We start from the raw sequence: 23,154 nt of genomic DNA, 5'->3' as shown, positions 1-23,154 counted from the left end.
ACTTGGAAAACGCAGCTTCTGCAAATGTCAACTCAAATATATAGCCTATCATCTAGTGTCATGACATGAATAATTAACATTTTTTATCAACTATCACATTATATTCAATAATTATTTCACTTATTAAATATACAGGGTGTCCCTGGACTTCCTCTTTTCCTCTCGGGAATGTATAGATGGGGTCAAAATATCACCAGTACTTCATATAACTTTTTTTCCTAAAATCCTTCGTTACCAAGTAACGGGCCCTCGAAGTTACAAAATGAAAAATGTTTTTCTTTGATAACTTTTCAAGTGAATATTCAAAATCATCCAAATTTTGGTAATTGACTAAACAAATGAATTCCGTCGATGAGCTTTCATGCAGGAGTCAGTTGTTTTGCTACAAAGTCAGGAACGGACTACCCCCGATGGTCCACACCCCAAAACTTTGAAATGACAGATATTTTTCAATATTTTTCAACAAATTAAGGTTACTTGGACAATTTTATGAATAAAAGTACTCGTGTGGAAAGTCGATCGGAGCAACGAGTCTTGATAAAAATATAGTTTCACTCGACGACATCAAACCCGCTCGTCCACCATTATTTGAAATGAATAATTATCAAAGCAGAAATAATAATGATAACGTTAATTCAACAACATTTATCCTGAGATGTCTACCATTATTCGAAAATATTAGTTTTTAAGGAAAATGGAAATGATAGGTAAAATGTTCATAACGAATTTTTATAATGCAAACACGTTTAACTAACGAAACTCAAGAGCCTCAAGAGCAAACAGAAATGAAAAATCCGCTACAGAAACTGCTCGATATGACCACCTTCTCTCTCTATACATTTTCTTAGTCTGCGAAGACACCCTCTCTGTACTTGAAATAGCATTCCAGGGTCGTTTCGTATGGCTTCACAATGTAATGTTATTCTATTCAACAATGCATCTCTTGTGTGAATAGGTGTAGCGTAAACAAGGCTTTTTAGATGCCCCCACAGAAAGAAATCCAATGGATTTAAATCCGGAGACCGCGATGGCCATGAATATGGCCCACCTCTACCAATCCATCTATTGTGGAAAATATGGTTCAGATGGTCACGCACAATCAAACTAAAATGAGGAGGAGCGCCATCATGCATAAACCACATATCTCTTCGGGTTTGCAATGGAACATGTTCCAAAAGTCCATTCAAATCGTTCTGAATGAACTCCAAATAACGTTCTCCATTCAATCGGTCCTGTAGAACGAATGGTCCTATAAGATGGTTTCCTATGATACCAGCCCAAACATTCACGTTGAATTTCCGTTGGTGTTTGGTTTGCAATATCCCATGGGGATTTTCTTCGGCCCATATATGGAGATTATGAGAGTTGATAACTCCATCTCTACTGAAACCTGCTTCATCAGTGAATAAAACTCGATTAATAAAAGTCATATCCTCTCTTTGCCTATCCATGAACCAATTGGCATATTCCAGTTGTGCTGGAAAATCTTGAGGTGTCATGGCATGTACCTTCTGGATGTGAAATGGGTGGAGCAGTTGTTCCCTAATTATTCTATGAATAGTGGACTTGGATGTATGGAACTGTTCTGATAGATTTCTGATGCTCATTGAAGGATCATCAGTGACGGCTTCCAAAATATTTTCCTCCAATACAACGGTACGTACAGTCCTAGGAGCGCCCTCACCACCTCGTTTTGGCAAAACTGTACCTACAATAATATCGAAATAAAACAACGTGCTCAAATTAATTATCAATTATTACATACCTGTCTCCCTCAAGCTGCGATCGACACGCTCGAATGTTTCTCTTGACGGTACCGTTCGATTGGGAAAATGCTCGGAATACAGACGACGAGCTTCTGCAGCATTACAAAATGCTCGTCCATAAAATACATGCATATCTGCATATTCATTGAATGTAAACTGTTCGGCCATATCAAAAAAATTCAAAATATCCTATAGAATATTGACAATACAATGATAGTCATATGACAACGCACCACTCAACAAAACAAAATCGCATTCCAGTTTCTCATTTTTTATCAAAACTTTCTAAAAGGTTTTTTTGTCAACATCTGTGAAAGAAATGGAACATAATTATTCCCTGGATATTTTTCACCTGATCATGTGCAGCCGTTTTTGTAGTTCATTCGTTTGCTTTTTATTAGTATAGTAAATATTTTTTCCGATGTGCGTTTTTTCAGCTAAATTTAGATTCGTGTTAAAGAATTTCTCCCATAAAATTATAATCATTAGTGAAACTCCTCAACAGTTTAGCTGTGGAGAAGAATTTGAAACATTCGAATGTTGAGTTTCATGAGATTCAGATAACTGATCAACACGAAACGTGATTATTCCACACGTATTATGTACATACAAAATATGGAATGAATTCGATATTTCATAGTAGAGTAGCTTGTTAGTTTAAAAACACCAAGAATCTACAGAACTTGATATTTATTTTGAAAAAATATCTGCTATCACAATTGTGACTTAAACTTCCATATAGGTACTGTACTTTTTGTTTACGACTTCATTTTAGCATACTTTGTATTATTCCTGTTATAAATGTTGTTGAATTAACGTTATCATTATTATTTCTGCTTTGATAATTATTCATTTCAAATAATGGTGGACGAGCGGGTTTGATGTCGTCGAGTGAAACTACATTTTTATCAAGACTCGTTGCTCCGATCGACTTTCCACACGAGTACTTTTATTCATAAAATTGTTCAAGTAACCTTAATTCGTTGAAAAATATTGAAAAATATCTGTCATTTCAAAGTTTTGGGGTGTGGACCATCGGGGGTAGTCCGTTCCTGACTTTGTAGCAAAACAACTGACTCCTGCATGAAAGCTCATCGACGGAATTCATTTGTTTAGTCAATTACCAAAATTTGGATGATTTTGAATATTCACTTGAAAAGTTATCAAAGAAAAACATTTTTCATTTTGTAACTTCGAGAGCCCGTAACTTGGTTACGAAGACTTTTAGGAAAAAAAGTTATATGAAGTACTGGTGATATTTTGACCCCATCTATAGATTCCCGAGAGGAAAAGAGGAAGTCCAGGGACACCCTGTATAGTGTGTAATATAGGAGTGCAATGACAATCAGTATTTCATTGTCCCTTCTGAATATTACAACAACAACAACGCTACACTGGCTTAAAATGAGTGAAATAATGTGAATTATTAAAACGTCTCAACTGAATTGAATACTAAAATGATCATCAACCGTTTCAAAACAAATGTTCATTTCTGAAAAATTAACATAATTTCTGATTTTGAGTGCGTGAGACCAAAATTGTTGGATGGGAATTTAATGAAGAATCATGCAAAAGAGCACGATCAAAGCAAACTCATCAAATTAACACTCACCTCTGCAACATGACCCTTCGTTCAGGATGGGCTGATGGCAAAGGTGGCAGGGTCGAGGCTTTTTGAAAGTTTTACATCGAAATGCATGGCTGGGTCCTTGAGAGAATCCACCGTCTTCACTCTGTAAAAAATTAATGACAGTAATTAGCTTTCTGAACGTCATTTACATAGCAAATTATTGAAACGAAATAGCCATCAGGAATCAAGATTTTCCTGTAAATGAAATTTTTTTTTTTGGGAAATGATAATGTCGCAACTCATTACTCGCTTGGCTCATCAACGAGAGGGTTTTATTCGCTGCTTCACCCATTCATCCTGCCACCCAGCAGGATCGGAGAAAAAGAAATATGATGAAGGAATTTCTCAATACTGTCTCTTTATGATTTCGACCTCCCTCAATATTTATACGCTGAAATTGCAACTTCAATCTGGCCACTGTGAAATGCTCAGCACGCAATATGTGCAAAGTTTGCGTATTTGGAGATTGTTTTATATTTCTATATCCTGTTATCGTATCAATTTTGATGTCAATGAACATCAAATCAAATCAAATCCTTTATTTTCCTGTTCGACAATTTCATAAGTAATTGTATTAGGAATAGTCAGTAAAGCTAAAATTATAAACTACTGCACTAAAACTAGAAGCACACACGAAAACGCATGCACACACCACACATACACTTACGTTAAATAATCATCAACACTGTAATACGCATTCAGAACTAAAAATTTTTAATCTTTGTTTTGAAACATCTCTAATGTTTTGCTTTCTTTTATTTCAGTTGGTAAAATATTGAACAAACGAGGACCTGCAACATTAGGACCTTTAAGAGCAATCCGCCCTCGAGCTAGAGGAACTTGATATATTTTTTTTTGGCCTAGTGTTAATTGTATGAGTAAAGCCTTTTAAAGGAAATTGACTTTTATTTTGAAAAACGTAGACACAAATTTCCATTATGTACAAGCAGGGTAAAGTCAGTATTTGTAATTTCTTGAAAAAAGGTTCACAGGACTCCATGTAACTTATACCAGTGATACTTCTGATGATGTTTTTTTGAGCCAAAAAAACTTTAACTGCGTTGGTTGACCAACCCCAGAAACGTACACCATAGCGCAATCTCGACTCCACTTCAGCATAGTATATAATTTTTAGTTGATCTAGACTGAGAATATAGCTAAGATTTCGTAGCTTGAATGCTAAAGAATGCAATTTTGGTATAAGGCCATCACAATGTACTTTAAAATTAAGATTTTTGTCAATTTCAACACCCAAAAACTCAGTACTTTTTGACAATGGAAGCAGCTGATTATTCACATCAATATATAGTGGGTCAAGAATTTTTTGATAATTACAAAATTGAATAATTACTGTTTTATTTGGATTGAAAACAAGCGAATTACTGGAAAACCACCAGTTCAATGATCTCATTGTTTGCTCGCATTTTCGTTGTATACTTGTTTGGTCGGAGCCTGTTACAATCGTGGCAACGTCATCAGCAAATTTCACACACTTTGCATCAGGAACAGATTCGTCAATTTTATCTATATATACTCGGAATAGTACAGGTCCCAAGACTGAACCTTGTGGTACTCCGAGTGATAGAGGTATCCGTTGAGAGTTCATTATTCTTTTTTTACCATTAATTACATTGGTGATGGTTACATATTGGCTTCTGCCAAACATAAATGAATCGATCCAATTATTCCAAATTTCCCCAAAACCCAGCTCATGTAACTTTCTTGATAGTACCTGAGGATTGACGCAGTCAAATGCCCTGCTGAGATCGCAAAAAATCCCAACAGGGCACTCGCCAGCATCTATGCTATCAGCTAAATTGTCATATATGGATTGAATCGCGGTATTAGTGGATTTTCCACTTCGAAACCTATGCTGTGTATCCGAAGTAATGTCATTTCTGTCAAGATATCTTAAAAATCTATTTAGAAAACAGTGCTCAAAAAATTTTGAAAAAACTGATGTTACTGTTACGGGTCTGTAGTTATTCATCAACTGTTTATAATTTTTTTTTGTGAATAGGTACGACTTTGCCTATTTTCAATCTTTCAGGGAATACACCAGAACAAAAACTTAAATTGATAAGAAAAACAAGAGGTTTTACTAATATGTCCAGCGTATTTTTGAGCATGAATGCCGGAACGTCATCGTTCCCTGACGACTTTTTATTATTCAGCTCCTTCATCATTTGTTCAAAAAATTCACTCTCACTAAACGGGTATAAGTAAAATCTTGAGGATGATTCATTCACCAGAGAGCCAGTATTATACGTTGTCACGTCTAAATCTTCGACCAATTTCCGAGGAGTTTCTATAAAAAAAAGAATTGAATTCGTTTGCAATAATGTTGGGGTCTTTAGTTACAACACCGCTAGACGTAGTGATTTCAAAATTTGACATATTGTTAAATATTGAACCTTGTAATTCAGATACCATTTTCCATGTTTCTTTTGATAAATTACTACTAGACTCAATTCTAGCTTGATAGAATTGTTTTTTGGTGTTTTTGACGAGCAATTTGTGCATCTTTTTCATAGTCGAATATGATTTTTTAAGTTCCGGATACATTTTTTGAAGGTTGAAGTATTCCCTCAATCTCAAGCTAGAGCATTTCACCTCTATATCAAAAGATGGAATACTGAGTAGTAGGTGTTTTTTTGTTTTAAAATATTGAAGTTGAATTTGGAACATCTTTCAATTCATGTATTCGCTTGAATGAATTTGAATTATTTCATAATAATTTTTCATATTTGACAGTAACAACCATCTTTGTGAAGCTACATCTGTCAAATTAGTTTTCATATATTCAGTCTGTTTTGCCAAATCACCATGGACAGATGTAGTTTTCAACTACACGTGCAAATAATGAAATTGTTTTATCGATATGGGTGTTCTGTTCGGGCAACGTACCGCGCGCTCATTTTACTATTCGCAATGTTGAGTCCACTGGTTCAGTAAACGATAAACCGACACCCGTACGTCGACGAAACTCAAGATCTGCCGAAAACATCGCCGCTGTCTGTGAGAGTGTGCAGGAGAATCCTAGGCAATCGATTTCGCGTCGCTCACAACTCGGCCTTTCGCAGACCTCAACTTGGGCGAATTAGCCTGCACTCGTACAAAATTCAACTGATCCAAGAACTGAAGGTAAACGACCATAGACAACGACGTATGTTCGCTAAATGGGCACTTGAGTACTTGGAACCTGACCCTAATTTTAATCGAAAAATCATTTTCAGCGATGAGGCCCATTTCTGGACTTATGTGTACGTAAACAAACAAAATTGTCGAATTTGGGACGATACTAATCCATATGAGGTCCATGAACGTCCAATGCATTCTGAAAAAGTCACTGTTCAGTGTAAATTTTGTGCTTGTGGCGTCATCGGTTTCTTTGAGAACGTTGGCCAGGCCATCACTGTCAACGGCGATGATTACCAACTTTTTTTGGCCTAAATTGGATAATCTGGACACCAACGACATGTGGTTTCAACAGGACGGGCTCTACATATACACAGCTCATGCCACATTGGATAGTCTGCACCAACGATTTGAGGACATGGTTATCTCAAGCAGAGGTGATGAGAACTGGCCACCAATAACATGCGATTTGACTCCGTTAGACTTTTTCAGTTGGGGTTTCCTTAGGTCGCAGGTGTATACGAATGAGCCACAAACCATAGCGGTCCTCAAAGCAAACATGACCTATGCCATCGGTCGAATTCAGCCTGATTACTATAGTTTCCTTCCACATATGGTGAATGATGCATGCAGTATTATTAATAATGATCTCGTGGCCTTCGCAAAAGCTACCAAAGACCATTGCCTAATAAATTATCCTGAAAAATCGATAGTTATGTTATTTGAAAGTAGACTTCAGCGTAAAAAAGTAGAGGACTCTATCAATATTACGGTAAATAATAAGAAGCTGGAAATGGTTGAGGAAGCAAAAAATCTAGGAGTAATTATGGACTCTGACTTGAGATTTGAGAAGCATATAAATGGATGATTACAACAGGCGTACTGTAATCTGAAAGTGATATACAGGGTGTAACTAAATAAGTGTAAAACATTTGGGGAGGTGATTCCTCACCAAAAAAAAGATAGGATCTTTCATATAAAGAAATTTCATTGCAGCATCCCTTGTTAAGATACAGCCCCTTAAAGGGGGTACATAAAATTTGTATAACAATTTTTTTCACAAGCACTAAAAAAGTTACAATATTGAAATTAACCTAACGTTTTGTACTACCACAAAGACACTCAGCCATGGTTCACCCCATGGTTGTAAGGGGTGGAAAACGCAACCCCTAAAATTTATTTCCAATGTAACTTTTTGTCTTATCATTTGTTTACCATTTACCATTTACCACAAAAAATGTATCTTGGGTTTTTTGCCCAAAATAAACCAGTTCGCAGCAAAAAATTATTATAGGAACAACTACAAAGATACATCGTCATAAATGCGAAAATACGAAACTAATCTATCTAATAGGTCGCTATGTCAAGATTTTACCCCCTTTTTTCTCGGATAACGGACGGATAACGCAACAAGTCTAGTACCCCGGGAACTTAAATTTAGACTCCCAAAGAACTTCAAAAGGAAATTGCCAGTAAAATTTTTTGTGTTCCTGACCTTTTTTTTGGGCTAATTTGACAAGCCTCAATTACAAATTTTGGAACCGGATATTAGATATTTTGATGTTCCTTTCCCAAAATTTTAATGCTGACGTGACCAACTACAAAAAAATTAAATTTTTTGTCGCCTATGAAAATTCGGAGTACACAATTACAAACATTTCAAATGAACCGTTTTGAAAATAAACAACTACGTTGATGACTTATTTTGTTTACAAGATTCAACTGCGCACCGTATATTGAGTATACATATGCATTAAATGAATATTCCGTTGAATGATTTCGCGGCTAGCACAAAGACAGCTTGAAGCACGAACGCAACATTTAGTCTCAGCGCTGATGATAAGTACCGGTAATATTCTCTGTCGCAGTTTTTGTGTTTATTGGAGCAAACCGAAATGGACTATTTGGTTACAAAGTAATACTTCAGTTTGAATTAATATACTGAGAATCAACAGCTATATAATTTGTCCATGATAATTTTCACAAACATTTTTATTTCTAGACTCGATGCCACTTTTAATGTTTACATCATATATGTTTACATATGTTTCAAATTTTAATCAAAATCTGAAGAAAATTTAAGATCCAGTTTCAGAAATAGTAACCAAGTAGAGCTTATTGATAATAGTTTTCTTCGAGAAGATGAATAGGCACGGATTGATTTGTAGAGGGTCAATTTGGAGAGCGAAATGTTTTGGCACAATTACAATGCTCTAATAGCAAAGCTAACTTTTCAGAAAGCTGGAATTCAATTCAGAATTATGCAGCTCGAATTCTTTTTGGAATAGTGTCCCTGAGCCTTTCATGGGTTCTAAAAAGAGCTATCAGTCTGATTGGAGGCCAAACATTACAGCTAACACCGGTAGTCTGTCTGTAACATCAAAACAAGGACAAAGCTTTCCTCTCTTTAAAGTTATCACTCCTGTGTTGAAACTTCAGTGTATTGGAAATATAAGCGAACTGTGGTCTCCATCAATGTCATTCGATTTGGAATGACCTCTAGCAACTTTTTGAAAAATTTAAAGGGGGGCTCGAAAAAATTGCAAAAGTTATAAACAATTTAGTAAAAAAAGGGAGATTTGGTTTTTTGCTAATATCTTGGAAAATATGGAAGATAATCAACAAATTTTTACAAATTCTGATCACTTCTTGGAGCTTCTCATGAAAGCCTTCAAAAAAAGATTCCCGTTGGAAGAATTAGAAAAAAAAATGCTTTCCACTTTGTTATTAATAATCAAAGACGTTAAAAGGAAAGAAAATCACTTTTTTCAATTCAAATCGTATTCTAATATTGAAAGTTACATAAAAATGATTTTTTTTAATTTTTAATTCTATTTGTTTAAAAAGAATTATAAACAAATGTATTGTTTATAAGATATTCAAAATTTTTTGGAGGGATTTTTATCAGTGACGATCATTATGATTTTTTGAAACAAAATCGTTCTTTGAAAAAATGTTAATGCTTGAAAACGCATTTATTGATTAACATTTTTTTTGCTACTAAATATGAATATTGAGAAACGATTTTTTTCATCATACTTAATTTCTATTTTTCTTTGATATTCTGAATTTTTTTTATTCATATTTTCTTTGTTTATTTAATAAACAATTTGTTTTGAACAAATTAATTTTTTCAATATATTTTTAAATACTACAAAAAAATTAAAAACAATCGTAAGTCAGTTTTTGAAAAATATTGAAATATTTGTAAAAAATAGAGAAATTTTTTTTATACAAAAATCATAATATTCATCACTGATAAAAATCCCCCCAAAAAAATTCCAAATATCTCATAAACAATACATTTGTTTCAATTTAAAAAAAAAAAGAGCTATAAATTATGAAAAATCATTTTTATGTAAATTCAAATAATACGAATACGAATAAAATTTAATGAAATTTTTTTTTCATTGCTTCAATTGAATTTTTCACTTTTTCACTTTTTCACGTCTTTGGTTATTAATAACAAAATGGAAAATCAAATTTTCTTAATTTTTCCAATGAGAATCTTTTTTGAAGGCTTTCAAGAAAAACTCCAGCAGGTGAACAAAATTTGAGGTTTTCATTTTTAAAATTATCAGGGTTTTTATGTAAATTGAAAACTTGTAAAAATTAGTTGATTAACTAAAGAATATCTGATTATAAATATTGGTGATAGAGTTCCGTGAAGTGAGACTTTTTTCAGGAAATTTCCTCCTCTTTGAGGATCTTTATTCAAATTTTGGATATCTTTGATATTTTCCTAGATATTTGCAAAAAACCAAACGCCTCTTTTTTTTACTAAATTGGTTATAACTTTTGCAATAATTTTGAGTCCTTCTTGATACTTTTCAAAAAGTTGCTAGAGGTCATCCCGAATAGAATGATCCTTGGATAATAATTTTCGGTGCCCGTGGACATAAGCTCCAATAAATATAGTTCAAAAAACTAAAAAACACGCTGTTAGAGAACATCGAACTGAAAAGTCAAAAAAAATTTTTTAAATGAGCTTAAAACAATAACGAACGAAAAATACTAGATTATTGTGAAAAAAGAGACGGGCGATATACAAAAAATATGGCAAAAAGCGTCCACGATTTTTTCACAATAATACTAATATTTTTCGTTCGTTATTGTTTTTTTAGTTCAATGTTATGTTCTTTGAAAGCGTGTTTTTTAGTTCTTTATACTATATTTATGTTTCATTTTTCAGTTTCGTATGCTATAGAAGCGTGATTTTTAGTCTTTTTTTAACTATATTTACTTTATCTAAACTTTGGGATCAATCAGCCGTATATTGTTTAGAAAAATGACCATTGATATTTTCCGATTCCGGAGAGGAAGCCTTAAAACCAGCTACCAAGCCCAAGGCAGCTACCAAGCCAAATACTTTTTTCAAATGAAGAAATACATGTAAAGTAAGTTCGAATTATATCAAGGAGGTTACTTACAGTGGCATCTTCCCGCGAATAGATCAAGCAATAATGTCTATAATTCTGTCAGATACAGATCCTGATATGAAATAAACAGGAGAGTTACAAACAAACATACATACAGGTGACCCAGACTTTCAGTTCCGGCGTTTTTTTTTCGCAGATATTGCGTTTCGTCGTAATATTTTGATTAAACAATCTTAATATTTGCATGTGTTTTTACACGCTTTATATTAGCTTCACCGTTTATGTATGTATGTATGTTTGTAACTCTCAACCTCTGTAGCTTGTAGCAAGATCTGTATTGTAGCTCTCAAGCAAGATCTGCATTGACAGAATTATTGTCATTATTGCTTGATCTATTCGCGGGCAGATGGCGCTGTACGTGACTATCAATTATTGCTTGATCTATTTGCGGGCAGATGGCGCTGTATGTAACTATAAATTATTGCTTGAGCTATTCGCGGGCAGATGGCGCTATACGTAACCTCCTTGATAGGTTGTTCAAAAGAAAATCAAAATAAAAAACATATTTTAAGAATTATAAGTGTTAGCGAAATTTTGTACTACAGATGAAATATTTAAATTTTTTCAATTACCCGTGATTCAATACAGAAACATATTGAATAAATGACAACTATTTCAACGTATATAGCTTCAACAAGATGACCGTTATCCAACGCTTGGTCCATTTCACGGTCAAAGTCCTTATTGGAACTTTCGAACTTTGACAATTGAGTTAATATCTGAGTTAATATCTCCGATAAATAATGACAATAACAACCTCGGCCGCGAAAGTTTTTATCATTTTGTCAACATTGAGGAGCTTAGACATTGTGTGATTTCACGGAGACACATACTTCCTGATTATTCGGTACTAAGTCGTTGAAGCGCATAATGCATTCCAAAACATTATGAAATTCAATGAAAATAAAGTGAGAAATCTGAACGGGGAATTTCTTCTTTTGTTGTCGCTCAAGCGATTTGTAACTCCAAAGTGGCACTCCTATTCATGACATGTGATTTATCATTCCAAAGCAGCGTACTTAAGGAAAATTGCTTTTTGAGTTTCGTTATTATATACATTGTAAAGCGACCAACTATCGACTGTGAACTGTGGGAGCGGCTCTATAGATGTTTTGTTGAAAGAAAGATGAGAAGAGATTGAGATTTTGATATCGAAAAGTTTTTGTGATGGGTTAACGTGTCTATAATTTTGATGTTTTAATTATCTATAGTGAGGAAGTTGAGGTTCTTCTTTCATATTTATTGTTTACTCTCGAATAAAAATATTAATTTCGAATTTATTCACTGAATTTCATTCACAGATGCCACATAAGCCGATTTAGATTTAGACTTATTCAGACTAAAGTGTACAGATAAAGGTACATATCGCCGAGTTAGTCTGGTTCACATGTACTCGATTTAGCTCTTTTTGGTGACATTTTTCAGCCCTGTCCAAATATTACGACCAAGGTGTCATTCGATTCGTATTTTTGCCTAAAAAGTCCCGACTCCCAAAACTGTATCTCGATTATTTATAATTTTTACAGAGCCCTGAAAATAGCCCTGAAGACTTGAAGCATATTTGTCATAACTGCAATAGTTTGAAAGTTATTATAATTATAAAAGCGAAGGAGCGCGAAGGAGGCGCATAGTTACTTTTATTATAGAACAAAGTATTGAAAAAAATTAATTAAAAAAAAATTATTTGTAATAATTTTTTTAAATAAACAATTGAAAAAAATTTTAAAAAAATGTTTTTTCAAAACCTTAAAGAACAATAGAATTTATGATTTGAAGAAAAAAAAATGGTTCCTTAATTTCAATATTTAGTTGCAAAAAACGATTGTTTATTAACAAATGCATTTTTTAGCAACAAAGAAATTCTTTTAGAAACCATTTTTTTTCTAAAAATCATGATTTTTTTCAATTAACATAATGCAAAAAAAAATATCGAATTGCTTATAAACAATGCATTTGTTTATAATAAATGTATTAACAATAGCTGTAAAAAATTTTAAAAAAATATTATTAATTAGTTTTTAGCCATGAGACATTGAAACAATAAAAAATAAAAAATAAATTGTAATGTATTTTTTATGAAATTATAATTTTCAATTGTCAATAAAAAAATAGAAAATAACAATTTTTTTATTTTGGCAACGGTAATCTATTTTTTTGCCTATTAAGGATAATTTCACCAAAGAAGAAAAATGCCAGGGTTTCAGTTTAATAATTATAGGGATTTTTATATTAACTTTCAATTCAGAAAAAGTTATTAAATAACGAATTCGTAATTAACGTTAAAATTGGGATAAAAATTTTTTGACTGCGGATTATTGTTCATTGATGTATCCAAACATTACATGAAATTTTTCATTCCTCAATATTTACATTTAATATGTTCAAATAATTTTTTTGTTTTTATGTCTGAGTGACGAAAAGCGCGCGGAAGCCAGACTACCCGCTTTTGCTCTATTTTCAGGGCTCTGTAAAAATTATAAATAATAGAGATACAGTTTCGTGAGTCGGGACTTTTTTTACGAAAATTCATTGACCTTTTCAAATATTTTATCAAATTTCCAAAATTTTGAGAATTTTCCGAGATATTAAGAAAAAACTAAAGCCCCATTTTTTTTTCACTTAATTGTTTATAACTTTTTTTTAATTTTTATCGACGCGTTTTCGGACCTTTCTTTAAACTTTCTAGGCAAAAATACGAATCGAATGACACCTTGGTCGTAATTTTTGGACAGGGCTGAAAAATTTTACAAAAAAAAGTACATATGAACTAAACTGATTGTTATAAAGTTTCTGTTGGATGACGAGAGCATTTTGTATGCTTGAGTCGTTTTTGTCTGCTACCCTCCAGAAACATTGTAATTGTACAGTAAATCATTTAATAGTGTATATCACAGTGTATTATTCAATTGCAAGGAGAGTGATACCTTTTTGAAGAATGAAATAGTTTCAGGAACGTAGGATTGTAGGATTAGGATATACCAAGAATACATCAAACAATGTATTATTTTGTAAATTTCTTTTGGATTTTTCAAAATGAAATGTTTTGTTTGTTGTTTGTACTTATGAAGGTTCGTTATGTCGGGACTTGTGATAGGTAATCAGAAGGACACCGTGTTTACAAATAACAAAATTTATTAAAAACACCAACAAAACGACAAACTGAAAATTAACAGTCTAACCTCGTTGCCGAAATCCCAGAACCGAATAATGACTTCATCGGTTAAATAAAATATCTTTCCCGTAAAACTCTTGAAAAATCACCACTGGTCGGGGTTATAAAAACAGTCAAAAGGGTCAACCACTTGTGCCGCATTCTTTGTCTAAGTTGATAAAAGTGTTAACGATTAGTACCTACTCGAAACATCCGAAATGGTTTAGTTCTATATATTCATCTGTTTTTCGGCAATATGCTCCCGTTTGGAAAGAAAAGGGCATTCCAATCATATATGATGAAAAAATACGAAAAATGATAAGTAAAAATTAAAATAAAAGAATTAACATAAAAAAACCCAAGCAGATTGATATTTTGTACGACTGCTCGATAATAGAGTTATGAAAAGTTAATTTCCTAACATGAGTTTATAATACAAAAATGAAAATCAATAACGAAATGATATGTTTCTAAACTAAATAGTCGTACGAAAAACCCTACACTTCTTATCTTCAGTTCTTGATGTAAAAGATTATACAGTTTCGGTCCAAAAAAAAAATGGTCTTTTTGTATGGCTCTTTTCGTAAATTGGATATACAGGGTGTAACTGAATAAGTGTAAAACATTTAAGGAGGTGTAATGAAACCATAGCTGTTCTCAAAGACTATAACATTAAACGAAACTATGAATCGAAACATCTTCAAAGTTACTCCAAGTATACAGGAAGTTTACAAAAGGAAAAATTTGAAGCTTTGAAATGCGGACTCAAATCGCAACAATCTTTGTTTACCAAAGCGAATACTGAACTAGAGTCTGCAACTCGCGCCAGCTTTCGTGTGGCTCTTGAAATCGGAAAACGTGGCAAACCATCCACCGATGGAGAAATGATAAAAGAATGCTTGATTGCAGTAGCCGAAGAAATATGCCCCGAAAAGGTAAACTTATTTAAAATTGTCAGTTTGTCAGCAAACACCGTGGCTTGGAGGGTGCAAGACATCGCAGAAAATATATCATCTCAACTGTTTGACAAAAATGGACATCATGAGTGGTTTTCTCTAGCATTGGATGAGTCAACAGATGTGTCAGATACTGCTCAGGTGTTGATTTTTATTCGCGGAGTAGATGAAAGCTATGAAGTTTATGAAGAATTTCTTGATATTGATAGTATTCACGGCACGACAACTGGGACAGATATTTTTAAGGGAGTTGAAAATGCCATCAATAAAAAGAACCTTCGATGGAGAAATTTGAAATCTATAACAACTCATGGAGGCAAAAATATGTATGGTAAAAATAAAGGAGTGGTTGAACTTGTGTCAAAGGCTGTAGAAAATGATGGTGGTTCAAAACCATCAATCTTACATTGTATCATTCATCAACAGTCCTTGTGCGGAAAATGTTTGGATATGTCTGAAGTTCTAAAACCAGTCATATCAGTTGTTAACTTCATCAGATCCACTGGGCTGAATCACCGACAATTCCGCGAGTTTATTCAACAGATTGGAGAAAATGATTTACCATATCATACTGCCGTACGCTGGCTTAGTTGTGGAAAAGTCCTTAAGCGTTCTTTTGAACTTCGAGCAGAGATCGAAATTTTTTTGAATGAGAAGCAGCGCCCTTTTTGCCGATTTAGAAAATAGTGAATGGATGTGAAAGTTAGCCTTCTATTTCGATTTGACAAATCATATGAACGAACTGAATTTGAAATTGCAAGGAGAAAATCAGCTTCTTCCTGATTTATACACAGGCAGAAAATAATACTATTTCAATCGCAATTACGTAAAAAATGTTTCACACATTTTGAAACGTGTGAAATATTCAGCCACACTACAGAGACCGAATTTCCCGTCAATTTTGCAATCGAAACTTTGAGTGCTTTGATGATAAATTTTGATACTCCTTTTTCAGATTTTGATGTCATTGCGAATGAAATTAAGCTTTTTCAAAATCCTTCTGATTCTGACTTCGAAACCCTGGCTCCGGAAGTCCAAATGGAAATTATTGATTTACGGTGCAGTGATATGCTCAAGAACAAATATTAAAATTCATCTTTGTTGGAATTTTATAAGAGTCTTCCACTGGAACAATTTGATAATTTGCATAAATTTGCTCGTGGGTTGTTTTCTGTTTATGGTACTACTTACTTGTGTGAGAAAACGTTTTCCAAGATGAAGTACACAAAGAATGTTTACAGATCTCAATTAACCGATGAGCATCTTAATCTCTTTTGATAATTGGTACAAGTAAAATTGATCCACAACTACAAAGTATTGTTGGTGAAAAATCACAATTACATAAATCTCATTAGTGTTTTTGTTTTACTGTGATTCATTTCAATTATTTGTTAGTTATTAATATGCTTAAACTTAGATACTTAAGTTAAGTTTTCTTTGTCATCATTTCTGTCGTTAAGTTTTACCTTGCAAGTAAATAAAACCGAGTAATTATCATTCTGTGTTTTCTTCTTCAACTTATCACAGCAATAGTAACGACAATTAGGTAATCATTGGCTGTCGCGGGCCGGATTGATGACACTGGCGGGCCGGATTTGGCCCGCGGGCCGTAGTTTGGAGACCCCTGCTTCAAGCTATGGATTTTCATCAAGTATTGACCAACTTCATCATATATAATATTGAAACTGCTCACAATTTTTCATCAATCAAATTAGTTCACGTAATATTGAAAAACAACTGTCGGTTAAACTGAACTAATTTTGTGAACAATCATTTTTAATGTGTCCAAAGCATCAATAAATTTAGTTGACACAAATGAAATATCAAGTGCCTAAAATGAGGGATGATTACTTGAAAAATGAAAAGCAAAACGGCATTGATCATTGATATCGCATCTTATTAATGGATTTATCACTGGCAATTGCAGATTCAGCTCACAACATAACTGAAGTCAACAGTCGGGCATGTTTATATCTGATAAAGCAATCATGTAAATTCAATGATTGCAAATGAAGCCATCGCATATTTGATTTCAATTACAATTCAATGATATGCATTAAGATAATATATATTCTCGCTGATGTCCCGTACGTGATTACATATTCATGCGGCTATTCAGATACTGATATTAATGAATGCCTTGATACATTGAGATCTGTGTTGATCTGTATCCATAGTGACACTAGATGACAGTTGTTTCAAAGAGTTCATTTGTGACTGTGGCTCATAATTGCAATTAATTTTCAAATATACTCCATATGTGTTTTCCATTTCAGTTGCGAGAGACCAATGAATGTTTTTTGATGAACTTCTTTGGGCATTTTTACCTTAGTAGAAAATTTCAGTAGAGACTTTCATACAGTGTGACCCATTTTTAATGGACACACCCCCCTAAAATTTGAAGTTGTAAATCGATTTCAATATTTTTTTTTAAATGTCAACTACTAAAAGGTCTACCTTGGGATAAAATTTGAAATGTTCATTAAAGTTTCAGGGCATACTACGATATTTTTTCTTAGTCGAAAATCGGGATTTTTTATTAGCGATTGTTTGTGTGACCAAAATTTCATGGTAAAATAATCATTATTAACAAAGTTATGACAACTCAAAAATTCGAAAACTCACACAGCTAACAGTCACAATAATCATTTTTTTGTGATTTCAGGAATGAAGTGCCGCCAGATGAAAAAAAAACAAATAGCGTAAATATTTTTATTGAGAATAACGGAATTACATTCACACAATTCAACTAACAATGAAGCAAAAAAATTTAATAAACGTAACTAATAACTAATTATTGAAATGTTTCGATTCAGTGCAACAATTAATTCCAACTCATATTCTAGTAGCCTCTAGTGATCCACCACGTATTTCGATACATGTGTCGTAGCGCTTACGAATGTTTCTGATTAAGTTCCTTAGTTATTGAGGGCTAATATCTGCACATACCTGTCAAATTCTTGTACAAAGTTCATTTCTATCTCTTGAGCGGTTTTTGTAAACCATTTGTGTGAGAATTCCCCAGAGAAAAAAGTCCAAAACTGTGAGGTCTGGAGATCTGGGTGGCCACTCTATAAACGGAATACCACGGCCTATCCATCGGTTTGGAAAATGTTCGATAAGCCATTGCCTCACAGCTCTGGCATAATGAACTGAACACCCATCTAACTGGACAATTAAATTTGATCGTTCATTGATTGGCAGCTCGTGAATAGCATCCCAAACCTCTGTGTTTAAAAATTCTAGAAACCTCTGCGCATTAATATGTTCCTCAAAAAAAGGGACCAATAATTCGTTCGTTCAATATCCCACACCAGACGTTGATTTTTTGGGAATACTGGCTTTTACAGTTTATTACCCAGTTAGGATTATCCGCTGCCCAATAGCGACAATTATGTGATGACACTACTCCATTTGTAGTGAAAGTGGCTTCGTCGGTATATAAAATATTTTTTAGTAAATTTCTATTGTTTAAATATTCCCCTTGGGCCCATAAACAATATTCCAAGCATCTTGCTTCGTCGCCTTCTTGAAGTGTGTGTAAAAATTTTGGCTTGAAAGGTTTAATATTCTTCGCCTTGAGACATCTCCGAATAGTTTCTCGTCGAATATTCAAATCTAAAGTGGCATTCCTTATACTGGTATTAGGATTATTTCCGAAATAATCTAAAATGATTTGATCATTCCTGTCATTCCTGTTTCGTCTTTGTACAGGATTATTTTTTAACATCATTTTTGATACTGGACCAGTTTCATTGAATATTTTATTTACCTATTTCATTTACCGTACCGCAGCTAATACGAGGACAATCTGGATGTCTCTCATTAAATACTCTACAAACCTCTCTAGCACTTCTAACGTCATCTCCCGAAAGGCGTACAATTTCAATTTCCTCTCTAACGCTCAATCTTACAGCCATGACACAAAATAATTCGAAGAACTGTAAGGTGAATATTGTTGACAATAGTAGACTTAAATCTTTCACAAGTGTCAAACTGTAATATCATTTCCATGGCAACTAAGATTTAAATTGAAATATTGGGTCTTAGTTATAGTTAATTTGCGTGAAAACTTGAATGTAATTCCGTTATTTTCATTAAAAATATTTACGCTATATGTTTTTTTTTCATCTGGCGGCAATTTATTGTTGAAATCATAAAAAAAATATTCTCATGGCTATATCTGTTGATATAGGGTGTTTTTTGTAACTGTTAGCTGTGTGAGTTTTCGAATTTTTGAGTTGTCATAAGTTTGTTAATAATGAATATTTTTTCATGAAATTTTGGTCACACCTGTTTAGAGGCACTCTGAATCCAGTGGCGTAATGATTTTTTCAATAAAAAAATCGCTAATAAAAAATCCCGATTTTCGACTAAGAGAAAATATCGTCAGCCCTGTTTAAAAATTACGACCAAGCTGTCATTCGATTCGTATTTTTGCCTAGAAAGTTTAAGGAAAGGTCTGAAAACGCGCCGATAAAAATTACAAAAGTTATAAACATTTAAGTGAAAAAAAAATGGGGCTTTAGTTTTTTCTTAATATCTCGGAAAGTTTTCTAAATTTTGGAAATTTGAAAAAAGATTTTAAAAGATCAATGAATTTGCGTAAAAAAAGTCACGACTCCCGAAACTGTATCTCGATTATTTATAATTTTTACAGAGTCCTGAAAATAGAGCCAACAGCGGGTAGTCTGGCTTCCGCGCGCCTTTCGTGAGTCACTCTGACATAAAAACAAAAAAATTTATGTAAACATAATAAATGTAAATATCAAGGAATTAAAAAGTTCATGTGAAGTTGGGATACATCAATAAACAATAATCCGCAGTCAAAAAATTTTTATCCCAATTTTAACGTTAATTATAAATTTGTTAATTAATAACTTTCTCTGAATTGAAAGTTAATATAAAAATCCCTATAATTATTAAACTAAAACCCTGGCATTTTTTTCCTTCGGTGAAGTTATCCTCAATAGGCAAAAAAATAGATTACCGTTGCCAAAATAAAAAAATTGTTATTTTCTATTTTTTTATTACCAAATGGAAATTATAATTTTCTAAAAAATACATTACATTTTTTTTTCTAATTTGTCATTGTTTCAATATCTCATGGCTGAAAACTAATTAATAAATTTTTTTTTATTTTTTACAGCTATTGTTAATAAATTCATTATAGCGGACTGTGGATGCTCGTCGTTTTGAGTTTCAACTCAGTACACTTCAAACTTCACTGTTTAAGAACTTTTTCATTTGGAGAACTGCGTTTATGTGAAATAATCTTCAGGAGAACGCTTTTCCAAATGGATTTAATCTCCAGCGATTCAAATCCACTTTCGCACAGGCACCGATCTGAAAGCGCCTTAAGGATTTTCTCGTAGTGCTTGTGCTTCATCTTTAAAAAAAACAGACTTGATGTTAATGAAAACGTTAAAGACTATGGGAGATCCTAATATCCCCCATCAACTGTTGGGGGAATATTCAGTATTGATATCATTTCGTTTTTTAACTAGAGAATAATTAAGCAAAGCATTGTTATAAATACTAAACTGTATTTAAGAAAACATAAAAGACCCTAAAAGGTTTTTTATAGCTGGGATTTTATTTCAGTTCTTAGCAGACAATTGAGAATACAATTTCATCTCTATCATTCGAGCTATTCAAAAGATAATAATATAGTGATTTATCGATGTTCTAAACATTACGAGTTAATAAAAGATATTACCAGTCACGAACTCATTAATTTTCTATTGAACGAGTTCACAATCTGTTATATTCTCATCTAGTCATCGAAAAATAAAACGTTCTACGAAATTCAACAAATAAGTATATTGAATGGTTTCGATAGTTTACTTGGTTTTTGCACGCTTTATATTAGCTTCACCTGTATGTATGTATGTATGTATGTATGCTTTCAATTGCCCGTGATTTAGTAGAGAAACAAGTTTTGAACGAAACGGAAGATACATTTTAAAATCTAATTCGATTATTTCAAAGCAAACCAGAATATGGATTTCAACAATGAACATGTTATCGTTAAATATACACCTAAATAAATATAATTCAAAATACTAAAAAACACGCTTTTATAGCATATGAAACTAAAAAGTGAAAATGAATATAATTTAAAAAAACTAAAAAACACGCTTTTAACGAACATCGAACTGAAAAGTTGAAAACATTTTTTTAAATAAGCTTAAAACAATAATGAACGAAAAATACTGGTATTATTGTGAAAAAAAACGTGGGCGCCAGATATACAAAAATAATGCACAAAGCGCCCACGTTTTTTTACGATAATACTAGTATTTTTCGATCGTTATTTTTGACTTTTTAGTTCGATGTTCTTCAAAAGCATGTTTTTTAGTTTTTTCAAACTATATTCATTTTTAACTTTTAAGTTCGATGTTCTTTAAAAGCGTGTTCTTTAGTTTTTTAAACCATATTTTTAACTTTTTAGTTCGATGTTCTTTAAAAGTGTCTTTTTTGTTTTTTTTAACTACATTTATTTTTAACTTTTTAGTTCGATGTTCTTCAAAAGCGTGTTTTTTTAGTTTTCTAAACTATATTTATTTTTAACTTTTTAGATTCATGTTCTTTAAAAGCGTGTTTTTTAATGTTTTTAAACTATATTCATTTTCAACTTTTTAGTCCGATGTTCTTTAAAAGCGTGTTTTATAGATTTTTTTAAATATATTTATTTTTAACTTTTCAGTTCGATGTTCTTCAAAAGCGTGTTTTTTAGTTTTTTAAAGTATATTTATTTTCAACTTTTTATTTCGATGGTCTTTAAAAGCGTATTTTCTGTTTTTTTTTTACCTATATTTATTTTCAACTCTTTAATTCAATGTTCTTCAAAAGCGTGTTTTTTTAGTTTTCTAAACTATATTTATTTTTAACTTTCTACTTCGATGTTCTTTAAAAGCGCATTTTTTGTTTTTTTTTAAACTATATTTATTTTTAACTCTTCAATTCGATGTTCTTCAAAAACGTGTCTTTTTTAGTTTTTAAACTATATTTATTTTTAACTTTTTAGTTCCATGTTGTTTGAAAGCGTGTTTTTTGATGTTTTTAAAACCATATTCATTTTTAACTTTTCAGTCCGATGTTCTTTAAAAGCGTGTTTTCTATTTTTTTTTAACTATATTTATTTGTTACATTTTAGTTCGATGTTCTTCAAAAGCGTGTTTTTTCAGTTCTTCAAAACTATATTTATTTTTAACTTTTTAGTTCGATGTTCTTTAAAAGCGTGTTTTTTAATGTTTTTAAACTATATTCATTTTCAACTTTTTAGTCCGATGTTCTTTAAAAGCGTGTTTTTTAGTTTTTTTAACTATATTTATTTTTTACATTTTAGTTCGATCTTCTTTAAAAGCGTGTTTTTTTAGTTTTTCAAACTATATTTATTTTTAACTTTTTAGTTCGATTTTCTTTGAAAGCACAATTTTGTTTTTTTTTTAAACTATATTTATTTTTAACTCTTCAATTCGATGTTCTTCAAAAGCGTGTTTTTTTTTAGTTTTTAAACTATATTTATTTTTAGCTTTTTAGTTCCATATTGTTCAAAAGCGTGTTTTTTAATTTTCTTAAACCATATTCATTTTTAACTTTTTAGTCCGATGTTCTTTAAAAGCGTGTTTTTTATTTTTTTCAACTATATTTATTTGTTACATTTTAGTTCGATGTTCTTCAAAAGCGTGTTTTTTTAGTTTTTTGAACTATATTTATTTTCAACTTTTTAGTTCGATGTTCTTTAAAAGCGTGTTTTTTAATATTTTTAAACTATATTCATTCTCAACTATTTAGTCCGATGTTCTTTAAAATCGTGTTTTTTTAGTTTTGTTAACTATATTAATTTTTTACATTTTAGTTCGATGTTCTTCAAAAGCGTGTTTTTTTAGTTTTTTCAAATTATATTTATTTTCAACTTTTTAGTTCGATGTTCTTTAAAAGCGTGTTTTTCATTTTCTTAAAACTATATTTATTATGAGTTTTACTGAAAGGGTAATATCTCAGTGAATACATACTTTTCACAAATCACACGAATTGAACGAATTGAGCGTTGAAGCTCTACCTCACC

General features: G+C 32.2%; 1 protein-coding gene across 10 annotated transcripts in view; it reads right to left on the bottom strand.

Annotated features, from left to right (window-relative positions):
• The window catches only part of by (focal adhesion protein tensin), a 687,936-nt gene that overhangs the window by 484,505 nt on the left and 180,277 nt on the right, over positions 1-23,154 (bottom strand). For all 10 annotated transcript variants that reach the window (XM_074176604.1, XM_074176595.1, XM_074176594.1 and 7 more), the window contains exon 2: positions 3,379-3,499. In XM_074176604.1, coding sequence (XP_074032705.1) covers positions 3,379-3,499 — 121 coding nt within the window. The remainder of the gene's footprint in view (positions 1-3,378; positions 3,500-23,154) is intronic.

Source organism: Leptinotarsa decemlineata, unplaced genomic scaffold (genome assembly GCF_025532065.1).
Source record: "Leptinotarsa decemlineata unplaced genomic scaffold, Ldec_3_MD MMD2_tig00001973_RagTag_RagTag, whole genome shotgun sequence".
Taxonomy (NCBI): Eukaryota; Metazoa; Arthropoda; class Insecta; order Coleoptera; family Chrysomelidae; genus Leptinotarsa; species Leptinotarsa decemlineata.
The sequence above is the reverse complement of the archived record's forward strand: the minus strand, read 5'-3'. Positions and strand labels throughout refer to the sequence as shown.